At 47.8% G+C, this 14,800-nt stretch overlaps 2 protein-coding genes across 3 annotated transcripts in view; both read right to left on the bottom strand.

Annotated features, from left to right (window-relative positions):
- The window catches only part of LOC144104867 (uncharacterized), a 37,756-nt gene extending 36,543 nt beyond the window's left edge, over nucleotides 1–1,213 (bottom strand). The window contains exon 1 of the mRNA XM_077638087.1: nucleotides 1,003–1,213. The gene's annotated coding sequence lies outside the window, so the exon portion shown is untranslated. The remainder of the gene's footprint in view (nucleotides 1–1,002) is intronic.
- An 11,598-nt stretch (nucleotides 1,214–12,811) lies between these two features.
- Nucleotides 12,812–14,800, bottom strand: part of LOC144104865 (uncharacterized) — a 38,680-nt gene continuing 36,691 nt past the window's right edge. The window contains exon 10 of one of the 2 annotated variants that reach the window (XM_077638086.1): nucleotides 12,812–13,333. In XM_077638086.1, the coding sequence (XP_077494212.1) occupies nucleotides 13,275–13,333 (59 nt within the window). In that variant the 3' untranslated portion in view covers nucleotides 12,812–13,274. The remainder of the gene's footprint in view (nucleotides 13,334–14,800) is intronic. The other variant, XM_077638085.1, reaches the window with a different exon arrangement.

Raw genomic sequence — 14,800 nt, 5'->3', positions numbered from 1 at the left:
CAAATGAGAGAAGCGGCAGCAGAACAGCAGGAAGTGATTTATTGTCTCAGGTTTGGCACTAAAAGGGCACAGTGGGGAAGCAGCCAGGCCAGATCTGTGAAGGTAGAAATTTAGAAGGGGAACCCGGCAACGCAAGCGCGTGAAAGAGACCTCTAGTCTGCGTGAGCGCCAGTCTTTGCTACTCCAAGGATGCAGAAGATGCTGATATTCGGGAGATGATGTAAGAGCCGAGGCAGCAAATTCCTGAAATATTGTGTAGCTGCGAAACCTCACCGCAGCTGTATATGCACACGTTGGCAGGACAGCAACAATTGGGCCGCAGAGAGAGGCGCAGAAAATTTCTGAAATTAGAATTTCATGCCACATATGATACAAATGCTGAACAGAGGGAGCACACAACAGATGTGACGAATTTTTAGAAAATTACGGCCCACCGGCCGAAAACACGAGACGCGCACCAAACGCTATGCATTGTCGCCGCGCTGCTTTCAACTTCACCGATGTAAATTAAAAAATACCAACACATAGGACAACACACAGTTAACTTAGGTGTTGCAAAAGGGCCCTGAATTGAGTAGGTGTCAGCGTCAAATGTTTCCGTGGCTTCATTTCGAGCTGGCCTCACAACAGCAGTAATTACAAGTGTGGTTATGTGTGCACCATCGTGAGCGCCTGCGTGCATACGATTCCTTATTTCCACGTCTACTTCGTGCTTTAGTAGGAGAAGAAAACATTTTAAGTGCGGTACTACCTAACCACAACGCTCCCTACGGTTCAACTATTACGCGTGCGTCCGCTGCGTGATATTTTTTGTGCCTGTATGCTCAGCGTTCGCCCGTGTGTTCGCGTGTTTCTTCTCTTGCGTTTGTGCTCCTTCGCTGCCATTATCATTCGACAAAGCTACCAACTTGCCCAAAAGCTTGTTTTACTCAGGTATATTCTTTCTAGAGCGGGCCTTTCTTTCTGTGCGAACCAAGCCTTTCCTTCCACAAATTTACTCACCAATTGCAGCGTTCGTCCGTGTGTTTGCGTGTTTCTTCTCTTGCGTTTGTACTCGACCCTTCGTTGCCCTTATGATTCAAGAAAGTTACCAACTTGCCCAAAAACTTGTTTTGTTCAGGTCTGAATGCTCAGTTCACCTTTTATTGCGCGAACTGCGAGACCTTCGCTACTGTCATTCAAGCATTCGCACATGTCGCGCCCACATGGTAGCCAGCCAGCACTAGTGGCCTAGTGGCACTAGTCCGAAACTACCGAAACAGGGCGTCCGAATAAATACTGAACCGAACTCCAACCCGTCCCTAGCTGAACCAAACTTGACGCTGCCTGTTCCCTAGCTTTTGAGACATGCAGGAAGGAAAATTTAGATGTTCCCAACCAATATTTGATCATGCTGTTTCATCTGTCTATCGAGCTTTTGGTCGCATCTTTTAATATTCTACACTGCAACAAACACACAAAAGGGTGTAATCTGGCTAAACGACGACCAGGTTCAGTTTCGAAATCTAAAAGCCTGCTTTGTTCGCCGTTCGATGACGCTTTCTCATTTTTTTTCAAAGCTTTTAACCTTTATTTCTTAAACAGCGAATATGTTTTATGTTTTTTAATACTTTAAAGAGCAGAAAAAGCTTGAAAAGTGAAATATGGTTAACAGAGTCTGGTGGAAGAAAGCCACCAGGTTCGGTTTTGAAATCTAAAAGCGTGTTGTGTGCTCCGTTTGATCCATAGCTTAAAAAGTGAAATATGACCAAGAGATACTGCTGGAAAATGTTTCCGAGATGCGTGGTGTGCGTTTTTGCGCGTTTTTTGTACGCACGCTAACTTAATTCGGTCGTTCAGTTTCGGTCTCTCCCTAGTGCCGATTCAACATCCCCCTCTTATCATGGCCTTGCAAGGAGTGCCCGTTGGCGACAGTCTCTAAAGGCATTTGTGCAGTCTCGTCTATGGTCGTGTCCGTCAGTCGAGACCCGAAACAGGCGCTCCTGGTTTTTGCAGACGTGTCAAAACGGTGGATACGTGTTCCCGATGGACATCCAATCTACGCCGCCGTTTTAGGCAGCAGAGTTTTCTGTACGGCCTCCCACTGCTCGAAAGAAGGATCACGCATAATATCCGCCGGTTGCAGCGTCGTCTACTCACGGACTGCACGGTTTTCCTTTGGAGAGCAACCACGTACTCTATTTATTCTCATGGACCACTGCGGAGCCCTATTTCATTACGAATTGAACGCAGCTGCTTTCTGATACAATGTTCTCTTAAGAAAGCCCCCCCTTCGAGACTAAAATCTGGACTTTTTCAAAATTCGTTGCTGTTTGGCCCACTTTTTAATTAGTTCCCGGCAGGTGAAACATCATTATTTTCCATAATGCGATACAGCGCGAATAAAGACGGGGACGAAGCGAGACAAGACACCACAGCGCTGACTTCAACTGAATTTTTATTGCGGAAAGGGGATATTTATACAGGAAATGGAAGGGAACGCATGAAGCCGCTACTGCTGGAATTGATACGCGGGATAAGATATTTAAAGGCGAAAAGAAGAGGCTGCAACAGCGCACAAGGATGACTGCTAATAACAAACAACAACGCAGTGCAAGTCAATGATGAACGATAAGACAAGGCACCGGCATTTTGCAACAAAAACAAGAGCCAAGTGCCTTAAACCTCAGTACAAGGCGAGGAATGAAACTAGGGAGCAAAAAGCAGGGCACTAACAATTTGCTAGGGGAAAATAAAGCCAAAAAAAAGGGGGGGTAAAAAAGATCTAAAACCGTGCGAGAGAGAATAAAATTGCAGGGCCAAAAGGGGCAAATAAGAGGCTGCTCATGACATGGCGGCAAACATACCTGAAAACTACTAAGTTCGCTGAAAATCAAAACCGAATGAAGAAATCACCTAGATGACATCTGGCTCAAATAATCTACTTCTCGTTTCGTCAGGGCGATCGAGGGAGAGCTGACACAGTCCTCTCCTAGTTTCAAGATGTGCAATGCCTCCATGATTTCGCGAGTGCTTTGATGGGCATTTTTATCTAGAACAGTGCAATCTTGAAACAACGGCTTGCAAGGGCGAGACGGACACTTCAAGCAATGCACTCCCAGGTTCCTCTTTGCTGTGTTGCTGACGTCATTAGAGTGCTCCATCAGTCGCTCATTAAGGCATTAAGGGAGTGCATTGCTTGAAGTGTCCGTCTCGCCCTTGCAAGCCGTTGTTTCAAGATTGCACTGTTCTAGATAAAAATGCCCATCAAAGCACTCGCGAAATCATGGCGGCATTGCACATCTTGAAACTAGGAGAGGACTGTGTCAGCTCTCCCTCGATCGCCCTGACGAAACGAGAAGTAGATTATTTGAGCCAGATGTCATCTAGGTGATTTCTTCATTCGGTTTTGATTTTCAGCGAACTTAGTAGTTTTCAGGTATGTTTGCCGCCATGTCATGAGCAGCCTCTTATTTGCCCCTTTTGGCCCTGCAATTTTATTCTCTCTCGCACGGTTTTAGATCTTTTTTACCCTTTTTTTTTGGCTTTATTTTCCCCTAGCAAATTGTTAGTGCCCTGCTTTTTGCTCCCTAGTTTCATTCCTCGCCTTGTACTGAGGTTTAAGGCACTTGGCTCTTGTTTTTGTTGCAAAATGCCGGTGCCTTGTCTTATCGTTCATCATTGACTTGCACTGCGTTGTTGTTTGGTATTAGCAGTCATCCTTGTGCGCTGTTGCAGCCTCTTCTTTTCGCCTTTAAATATCTTATCCCGCGTATCAATTCCAGCAGTAGCGGCATCATGCGTTCCCTTCCATTTCCTGTATAAATATCCCCTTTCCGCAATAAAAATTCAGTTGAAGTCAGCGCTGTGGTGTCTTGTCTCGCTTCGTCCCCGTCTTTATTCGCGCTGTATCGCATTATGGAAAATTACCAACTAGCCCGATCTGCCACTCTTGCAAATCATTATTTTGCCGAGAAGCTTCGTAATATTCGTGTGTTAACACTCGCAGCCGCCGGACATCGCTTTATCACTTTGCGACGCAGTATGCAACCGGCCGGACTTCTCGAATTATTTCAGCCACGCGCAACTGCTTCTCCATTTTTCGAGATTGTTGTAGGTGCTTAATTTCCACGCCTTATCTCGAAACTTAGCTTGTAAATTGAGCGCGCCCCAGGGTGGCGGACCTTCCGTAAAGCTATTTGAAGAGAATGAAAGCGTAGCCGGGGGTAGGCAGAAATTAGGTGGCCGGACGAGGTTAAGAAGTTGTGGTGATACGCGTTGGGCGCAGCTGGCAAAGGACACGGTTAAATGGAGAAACATGGGAAATGCCTTTGCCCCACAGTGGGCGTAGTGGGATTCACAAATCTATAAATTACGATCAATTACCATACATCTTATACTGTACAGAACGAGCCGTCTCTACTCGCCGCTGGGCCATGGACCACTCAAACATGGCCACGATGCTGGCTTGACGCCCCTCAGCAGGTGACTGCCGGTCTTCGCAAATGCACGGCCGCGAACAAGAGCCGAGAACACCAAATTTACTGAAGCTTGGCGTTGCCCTTGCTCTGCCGGTGCCTTGCTTGGCCCTTGGAATTTTGACCAGACCCTTGAGTACTAACGGTGCGTTTTATTATTCTGGAACCTGGGAGGTGGTTGAAATGAAAATGGTTTGGTTAGGAGCCGTCAGTGAAAGGAAAGAGGAAGTGACAAGAGAAAGTGGCCGCATGGAGGAGGGCTTTGGAATAATTTTGTGTCACGTGGGGGCTCATGAGTGACTGAGGACAACTCCATTCATGCAAGGAAAACTATTCACGTCACCGCATGATTGATAGCAAAAAACGGCGTGGTATGGTATATGCCGTCTAACGTCCCAAAGCACCACGCTGGCGTCACAAAAACTGCTGACAGATTGCTATAACGGATCCAACTTGTCTGCAGTGACCGACACACTTCCTTTCTGACAAAAAGTAGACCGCTGTTAAAGCTTTTCTTGAAGTTAGCCATCAGACGAAATTATATAAGAATGTTGATGCCTGCGGTAAGTTTTTGGAGGGAGCAAATTGCTTGACGTATAGTTACATGAAGCTGAATGCCTGGTCGTCGTTCTCGGTGCCACTGGTCTGAAAAGACGAAAAATATTAATTTGGACCAGCTTGCCCCTGGGGTTCTTTAAAGCGCAATGACATCGCGCAGCACACGAGCGTTTCTTGTATTTCGCCTCCATAAAAACAAGGCCTCGAAACTGCGATCTGGGAATATTTACGACTGTACCAAAGTCGAGCAAGGTACGGTGGCTATAGATATGCATGGGGAGGTATGCCACCATTATCAACAACCTGACTGCATCCACTGCAGGACAAAGACGACTTTCATATCGCTCGGAATAACCCTGCCCTGTGCCAGCCGCGACCACCTTATACCCGCAGACTTCTAAATTAATCCCATCTGCCCATCTAACTCTCTGCCGCTCCCCACTAGGCTTGCCTTCTCTTGGAATCCAGTCTGTTGCCCTCAACAACCATCGGTTATCTTGTCTTCCCATTGCATGCCCTACGCAAGCACATTTTTTTTTTATTTCGACCAGGATGTTATAAACCTGCGTTTACTCCCTGAACCATTCTGCCCTCTTCCCGTTTCAACGTTACACCAATCATTGCCCTTTCCAAAGCTCGCTGGTTCAGTTTCGTCAGCCTCCACGCTTCTGCCCTGTATATAGTTGATTACAGGTATAATAAAGCTCAATAGCCACCATAGCCTACCAATGCCTGCCATAGCCTACCTATAATACCTATGTATTACCTATGCCCGATCATCCGCTCCGCCGAGGCCGTTCGCCATTCTTACACCATATTTAAAACTCCTGAACAAACCAAAAGTAGCGGCTTCTAGGTGGACACCTCAACCACACCGTAAGGGAAGGGAGGAAAGTGAGAATGAAAGAAGGAGAGAAACCAGTGCAGCAGTGGAGAGCTCCGGAGGGAATAATTTGGACTACCTGCGCATCTTTAACGTGCGCTGACATCGCACAACACAGGCACTTTTTTTTTGCGTTTCGCCTCCATTATGCGGTTAGGTTCGAACCCGCGGGTACTCTGGCTCAGTAGAAGAGCACACTAATCGCTGAGTCACCGCGGCGGGCTCCAGTAATGCCGAGCATGTATTTGTTCATGGGGGTTCAACGTCCCAAAGCGACTCGGGCTATGAGGGACGCTGTGTCTTTGTGCTTTTGGGTGCAACTGAGGAGGCAACGGAAAGAGACTGTTCCCAAGAATAACACGGCTTGCAGCAACACTTGGCTGTACAGAATCGGCCGAGAGAGCCACGGCTGTGCAAGCTCCTAGAGACGATTTACAGCGTCGCATCAGGGGGGCAGCCATCTTTGATCACGTGATACGCCACCTGACTTCTCGTCTCTTGCCTCGTTGCGATGGCTCGGAAATCTACAAGTCAACACTTGACGTGACCTTCAGCTTGACCTCGGAAAAGAATTTAGCGAAATTCAAGAATAACAATGGATGAACGGACGACGTCATATACCATATAACGCAATGTAGGCCACGTGATTTTGCATGACATGAATAAGCGCGTTGAAAACACGCCTACCGCGGCTGCTGCCGCCACAGAGCGCGGTTACATGGACGGCAATGGAGCCGCAGTCCCTTCGATGAGCTCCGGTGCTGGCAGTTGTCCGGAACGCACTCAATGTTAGGGATGCAAGCCGTGTCTCGTTGCCCGATACACGAGAGCTTTCGCTCTCTAACCAGGTTCAACAGATTCAACCAAATCTAATTTTAATGCGTGTACGGGACCTGTCGGCAGGGCGTGTCCGCACGAACTATCCATCATAGGTGTAATTAATAGAATAGCTGATTAAATAATGCTGTAATTAGCATGGTCACCAAACTTATTAAATAATCCGTAATTAGCTATTCGGTGGAATTGCCGAAATTAGTCAATTACCGGACAAATTAATTGGCTTATTCCAACCGAATTAGTCAATTACTGAAATAATTAAAAGCAAATTTTATTACTGAATTAATTGACCAATTACTTTAGTGAATTCATGCATTCATCGGTAATTTAATCGCATTCATGAATTGCTTATCTAGTTAATTATTGTTACTTAATTAGTACTTTGGTGTGCTTACTAGACGCTCCAGCAACAACGGGACCCATGTTTTCGGATGTGGTAGACCCGAAGCTCGAGCAAAAACGTGTTAGCTTTACTTACATGGCAAGACTTCAAACAGCACTGAGGAATATGAAATCATGTCGTTTTCAGATAAGTAGTGAGCTCCTCTTTGAGCACAGCTGGTAGCTTTATGAAGCCCGAACACACTCCAGACACCAAGAGAGGGATCCGCAACCCTAAGGACCACATCAGCATGGGCTACACAAATATTGTCCGAAAACGCGAAGTGTCTTCAGTTAGTCAGCTCTTCGTAGGTCAGGAACGCAGGCGAAGATACCATCCTAATCAAATGAAAAACGTCCATCGTTAAACACTGCGGCACACTGTGCCACAGGGGCATTACGCAGGGTTTGTAGCTGGAAGGTAATGGCCTTTCGCCAGGGGACACTTTGGAGCCTTCTCTCGTCGACTGTCCAATTAGCTCCTCTGCATCGCCACCGGTCAGCTAGGGTTCTGCTGACAGCGGCGGCTTTGTGTACACCCGCATCTGGGACTTGTTAGGGGGGTTCTGGAGAGTCGTGCATCCCCCGAAATTTGTGCGAATTCATGCCACTGGACGGCCGTGTTCATATTGAGTGCCACATACGGGTATTTGTGTGAACTAATTCATGAAAAAGAAAGTCGTTCCTGCATGCAATGTACGGTCATCACCAGTCGAAATGAAGCAAATGCAATTCACGACCAGTACGGTTAACATACCGTATTTACACTATTGTAGGTCAACCTATTTTTCAAAATTTGAAAATCAGAAGTGTTGGGTTGACTTTCTACCGAAACTACAGCATGGCACCACAAGTAAAGGCGAGACAAACAAGATATCGGGCATGCAACAGCGTGGTTGCCGTCGCATCGCTATTGGTGCTGGCCTTGAGCAGCTGCTATGTCAATGCGCAGAACTGGCATCCTCTTCCCGTGCGCAGCGGAGAGCAGCTACCGATAAGCAGTAAAGTGGCATCCCACACTCCCCCTACGTGGCTGCAGATTTCGGCTGCTGATAAGCAGCCGCCGCTCGATGACGCAACAGTGTTCTATTGTTAATGGGGAAGCTCAAGCGTCCAACAAGTTTTTACTTTCAACTGCGCACTCAGCACTCAATAGAGCGTCGATAGGTGATGGAAGAGCCGCTGTTCCAATCGAGGCGGCACCGCCACTCTTAACGGCAGCGCTGCCAGGGTGTGTCGGTAGCAGACGGAAGAGCCGACACCATTCATGCGTATCTTCTCTTTGGCGCTGACTGCTGCCAGCCGCGTTTCACAATTTTTTAATGTAGTGCTTCGTCAGTAGTCATTTGTGCTCCGGGTCCGGCAACGACCGGCGCTCGTTTACAGCTGCATTCAAGATGGCTGCCATTCCTTACCCTGAAGAAAAGAAGAGCTGCACGCCAAGCCGCAAGTTTGACGTTTGCAATGGCTGATACAGGTGTGGCAGCTGCAGCGAGGCAAAATTTTCAGCTGTTCCACGCGATGTCGTAATGTGCTGTTTAGCGAAGTGCGGGATTTCGCTCGACGATGTTAGAACGATGTGCTGTGGGACAGCAGCAGCGATCACGACGGCAGCAGCGCTAGTGAGGATGATGGCACAAGTGTGGACGAGTAGTCCAGGGACTAATACATTTTCATTTTGGAATGTGCCCACAGGCACACCCGCGTGCGGCAGCTGATAAGTGGTGGCCGCTGCATATTGCTCTCGCGTTCAGCTATTAAAAGCCACGCTTAAACAACGCTTTAAAAATGTGATATGGGGGTCGACTTACAATCGTGTAACTACGCTAAGTTGCGTTTGTTTAAGTACTTTGTGCTACAAGACTCCTATAAGAAATGTGCAGAGTGGTCACAACAGCAGACTGTTGAGTATGCAATTCACGCACTTTGTTCCCTTCTTTCATCTTTCAATGCAGAGGTAACACAGGTTCCCACTGAACCCAGCTTACTGCGTAAATGGCTTCCAGCAATGGGGCAAACGGGCTTGAGGCCTAGCAGGCACCAGGCACTGTGCTCAGCTCACTTTGAGTCAAGCACCTTTGGATGCTTCGGATCTCAACTGAAATGAACTGTCCATGTAGCTGGATAACTACACCACCACAAAGAGCACAAAACATAAATGAAAACGAAACTGAACGACCAAAAAATCTAATCCAGAGCACAGTCAACAAGTCGCCAGAGATCAATCCGAAGCCGCTATCTTCCTGGCATGCCTCGGGCGTCCATGGCAAACGAAGTGCAGGGCCGTCAGTTTTCAGTCTAGTTAATAGTAAGAAACACTACCGGCGTCTATGCAAGCTATGCTACCGCTCTACGCCTAACTTGGCCGCACCCCACTTCAGAGAGTGCAAGCCAGTCAAGAACCATGCAGCAGTAGGCAGACACTTTTCCAAAACGAATACAGAAGGGCAGCGGGCTTGCGCTGCACTAGAAAAACGGAAAGCGGTGCTGCACTCCTTGTACTGGTGCAGGAAGTGCAGACAAATCGAACAGGAATGAAGTTTGCTTCTTTGCAACTGATAGTCCATTCGGAGCACAGAAATTGGTCGTCATCATTCCAAACAAGAACGCTACATGAGCAAGAGCAGTCTTTTTACAGCAAGAGCTATAACGGCCGCATTTCCCATTTATGCGGCGTAACACGTTACGACCGCTACGCTGGTTGATCGGAGCGTAGTGACATCATATGATGCACCACACCGGTTGGTTTAAACACAACATTTGTGACATCACTGATTCTGCCCTCACTCTTAGAAATCTCCTTCAATGCGCCTGCCAAACCGGACGCCCGCCGGGAACACGGTATGGCTTCAAAGTATGGCACAAATGTAAGACAGCTCCTTCAATAGGATGCGGACATATCATGTTCGTGGTCTTCGATGTGGCGCTTAATGGTTTGACTGCTTGCTGATAATGGTGCAAGACAGTACCCACTTCGCCAATCATGCTCACTTCATACGATAACACAGTTAGGGCGCAGTCTTTAGTAAACAGTGGTGTGTTTTGTAGCGATAGCTACATTACGGTAGCATTTCGAGCCTTCAGCGTGGCGGTGGCACCGGCGTCGCCACCGCTACGTGGTCGGTCACGTGACCAGCCACGTGGTGCGGAGCAGCTGCCGCTGCCGGCAGTGTGGCGTGCCGGCTAAACCGAGCTGCAAAAGCTACGCGCATGCGCCGTGTCAAGTGGGACGAAGATGAAGGAGGAACGCCCAGCAAAACGAAGCGGCGAAAGACTGACTTTGCAATTTAACTGAGCAAGTTCCACTCAGCCGGCTGTAGCTATCGCGTCACTCCAGGTTTAACCAGAGCTAAACCACCACCAATTTTTTTTCTCTCAAGTGTTAGATGCACATCATCTCATATTCAGTACAAATTTTTTTATGTGCATGTGTAGCATTGATCTAAGCACCTAAGGTCAATGCTATTTGTGCAATGCCTCATTGGTCATTCATCACAATGCCATTCACATTTTAGTGAGCTTCCTACAATTCATTCTGGAGCAGCATGCTAGGCTAAAAACCAGGTAGACCTCTCCTGTATTCATTAGTCTCTCCTCCTTCTCTTACAATCTATTCGACCATAAAGTGCGCGCTCGTTCTCCCATTGCTCCTGTATAGCAGCAAACCTGCTCGGCTTGATAAGAGGTTCTCACGAAACAAACAACCTATTCATTACACACCTAGACAATGCCTGTCGCATGTTCAGTGCAGCAGGCGCCATTTTGACTATATAACACCGTATTTACTCGATTGTAGGTCGACTCGAATGTAAGCCGACCCCCCCCCACATCACATTTATGAGAAAAAAAAATTGAAGGTCGTTTATGCTTGTCCTTTAATAATAGAACGCGATAGCACTATCCTGCGGCCTCCACTTATCGCCAGCCGCTTTCGGCTGCTGCGCACGGGCGCGCCCGTGGGCACATTCCAAAACGAAAATGTATTAGTCACTGGACTACTCATCCACACTTGCGCCACCATCCTCACTAGCGCTGCCGTCGTGATTGCTGCTGCGGTCCCACAGCTCGTTGTTCTAACATCGTCGTGCTGCAAAATCCCGCACTTCGCAAACAGCCTTATCACGACATTGCGTGGAAAAGCTGAAAATTTTGCCTCGCTGGAGTTGCCACACCTGTATCACCCATTGTGAACATCGAACTTGCAGCCCGGAGCACTGTTGTTCGTTTCTTCAGCGTAAAGAATGACAGCCAACTCGAGTGTAGCCGTGAACGAGGGCCGGTCGCTTACCGGACCCGGAGCACAAATAACAAATGGCGATGCACTACAATAAACACTTGTGAAACACGGCCGGCAGTCGCCAAGTGCGTCAGAGCCAAAGAGAAACAAAGCGTGAGCGGCGTTGGCTCTTCCGTTGGCTACCAACACTCCCCGGCACTGCTGCGATTGGAACAGCGGCCCTTCCATCAACTATTGATGCTCTCTTGAGCGCCGAGTGCACGGTTGAAAGTAAACCAAAAAAAACTTGGACGACGCCTATTAAGACTAGAACCTCAATGTGTTATCGGGTCGCTGCCGCCGCTTATCAGAACGCGCAATCTGCGGCCACGTGTGGGGAGTGGACTGGTGCTGGTTTGCTGCTTATATTATAGACAGCCACCATCGGCCGCCTCGTGCGGGGTGAGGATGCTGGTTCTGCGTGCTTACATAGCAGCTGCTCAAGGCCAGTATCAAGAGCAATGCGACAGAGCCACGCAGCAAAAATGCAACCACGCTGTAGCATGCATGACATTTCGTTTGTCTCACCTTTATTTATGGTGAAATGCTTTGGTTTCATTTTAAATCGACCCCCCCCCCCCCCCCTCAGATTTTCAAATTTTGAAAAATAGGTAGACTTCCAATTGTGTAAATACGGTACAAGTTGGCAATGCTCTGGTAGTTAAATGGCCTCTGGCTGCTATACTGATTTATCCTATCACTATATTTTCAAGCACTAGTTTTTATAAGCTATCACCATTATGGGATATAAAAACATCTACATCTGGATGTGTGGTCCTGGAACTGAACATTGCACAAAATTTGGGCACTCGGCGATTGACGCCGAGGTATCGAGGGACACAACGAACAAATCCACCAGATTTTTGCTCTCGTATAAATACATTCCGTGGCTCCTCACTGTACTTTTGTACAGCAGCAAAAGACATATTTGACTGGCACAAATTGGATATAAGAATTTTTTCATTGCTCCATTCAAACTCGTGACATCTACACCAAAAACGACTCCATGATCATCGTTTCGGAGCGAATGGCAGTGCAGTCATGAATCAGGAACCTGTGGCTGTTGACACACCACCGTATTTCATTTCTTGACCTTTTTATCTTACAAAATCTCTGTTTTCAGTGACAGTAGCAACTTTGTTATTGGAACGTGTTGATATATGAACACAGGCCAAATTCAATTCGTCATGCCAGTCTTTTTAGTAAGACTTTCTGACGGGCTAGTTGGTACATACTCATTTCTGAAGGCTGTGAGCTAAAAAAAACCATTCACAGGAAAAAAAGGACAGACGACAGGAAAGAAGCGCTTCTTTCCTGTCGTCTGTCCTCCTTTTTTCCTGTGAACGTCTTTTTAGCTCACAGCCTTCAGAAAAGTCAGCCGTTAAGGACATGCATCATTGGTGTAACGAGCAAGAAAACACGTTTAAAAGCTGTTGTGTTCGGTTTCATTTTAGGCCACTGCAGGTTTCCAGTGCCCGTAGAGACGACTTCAAGCACCAAGAGCAGCTCCATTCAGATAGCAGGAACTTTTATTCTCTTCACTGGGCGCTCTAGAAAGACCTGCTTCTGCTCTGAATGTCTACTTACAAAAACCTGCTAGGAACCTTGGGCACACAAACACATTAAAAAAAGGGGGGCGGTAAAAGGAAAGTAGGCTGCCCTCTGCTGCTGCCGCTGCCACTGCTGCCGCACCATTCCTGGAGTCGTGCAGTGGTAGCCGCCCTTTGGCAGCAGAGCCAGCGGTGTTGTTGCTTGTTGCCCGGCCTGCCATCTGGTCGGCCAATAAATAGGAAGAAGGCTGTATGTACACGGTTCGCGAGAGGAGTCATTGCACATGTTGCCACCACCACCGTCACGTGGCACACTGCTCACAGAGGCCAGGTCACTTGTGCGCCAGCTTCTTGGCGTCCCCCGGGGAAGACAGGTCCAGTGGGCCGTCGGCTGCGTGAAACACACAAACCACTGGGCGTTATTTGCACATATTATTTATCCAACGAGGATCCCAAAACAGAAGTAGAACAAAAAAACAATTCATACATCACACACCAGTACAAACAGAATCAAGCAAAGCTGCTCCCAGGATTGAGTGTTGGCAACCAGAGCCGGGTAATATCTGCTGTAATATTTTGTGTTTATCACATTTACTACAACTAATACATGTCTCTGCCTCATCTATCATTCCTTTTTTTTATTTTTATCTTTTTTTTTACAGTCAACAAAAGAAGAGTGCTTGCTGCAAGCACAGCAGGGCAAGCTGCACTCCATCTCACAAAAACTGTGCAACAACGTCGAAGCTATGAGTGAAGCACAGGGCAAGAACAAACAAAGGTGGAAACTTCACACGTTGGTAAAACAAAGGTGGAAACTTCACACGTTGGTGTATGGCCGCAGGAGTGTGTAAATAAAGTGTGTGAATAGTGTGCAGGGTACGGCAGGGTTCGGCGCGCTGTCGCATCTTTATCTTTTTGTACATGTGTTGCGAACATTCCGCGAGAAGGAAGTGACCTACGCTGCGCGTCCCGTTTTATTTTGTTTTGTTTTAGTGCACGCCGTTAGAAGGGGGAGCAGTTTGAACACTCATGCCCTTCGCTTGGTCCTCACGTTCGTCCTTGCGGTTTCCCTCGCCACTCCGGACGGCGGGGCTCTCTGCCGGCCTCGACCTTGGGCCCCTGTCACCTTGGCGAAGGATTGCGCAATTACCTATGGAGGAATTCTGGGGTGAGGGAAAAACTCCGACATCAGTTCTGAGCTTTCCTATTCGTTGAAGCTGATGAGCTGCAGTTAGCAGTTTATTTTTACATGTGGAAAGGGGCGGGGGCATCTTGGGGCTGGACCCGCAAAGGGAGTGGCGCCCAAGGGCTTTTGTCTCTAACTACTCTTAGCTGGCAGGTGCTCGGTCTGGCCGAGCGCGGAGGGAAGGACCGTTGAGAGCTGGTGCAAGGCGCGCCAGTTCGTCTGTTGGGACGCGGTGTCCCTCGGCTGTGTGAAGGCGGTCGGCTAGGCTGGCCGCGGATAGTTGTGGCCGTATACTGACTATGGTACCCATCTGTAAATAGCCCGTATAAAAGTTCTTCGTTTCTCACTAAATCGTTTCGCCTGCAAGTTATTTCATCGAGAAGCCTTCAGGTGGTGCATCCAGTCTCTGGAAACCGCCGGACCAACAACACCGGCAAACGTTACTGTGTGAATAGGGTTTTATTTTTTTGTTTGTTCAAAGCTAATATTTCGAATACTTCTGACATACTTAAAACGCTGAGCAGCACAATAAGCATTTTGAAGATCATGTGTTTTTCTAACATACAAGGGTTAACCGTTGCACAACTGCGCCAGGAGTGGTACGAGGGCTCCCTGCAATCTATGAATGTAAAGTAGAGAATAAATAGTTCTGCATCTATGGGCATCAGCTAC

Source organism: Amblyomma americanum, chromosome 9 (genome assembly GCF_052857255.1).
Source record: "Amblyomma americanum isolate KBUSLIRL-KWMA chromosome 9, ASM5285725v1, whole genome shotgun sequence".
Classification (NCBI taxonomy): domain Eukaryota; kingdom Metazoa; phylum Arthropoda; class Arachnida; order Ixodida; family Ixodidae; genus Amblyomma; species Amblyomma americanum.
The sequence above is the reverse complement of the archived record's forward strand: the minus strand, read 5'-3'. Positions and strand labels throughout refer to the sequence as shown.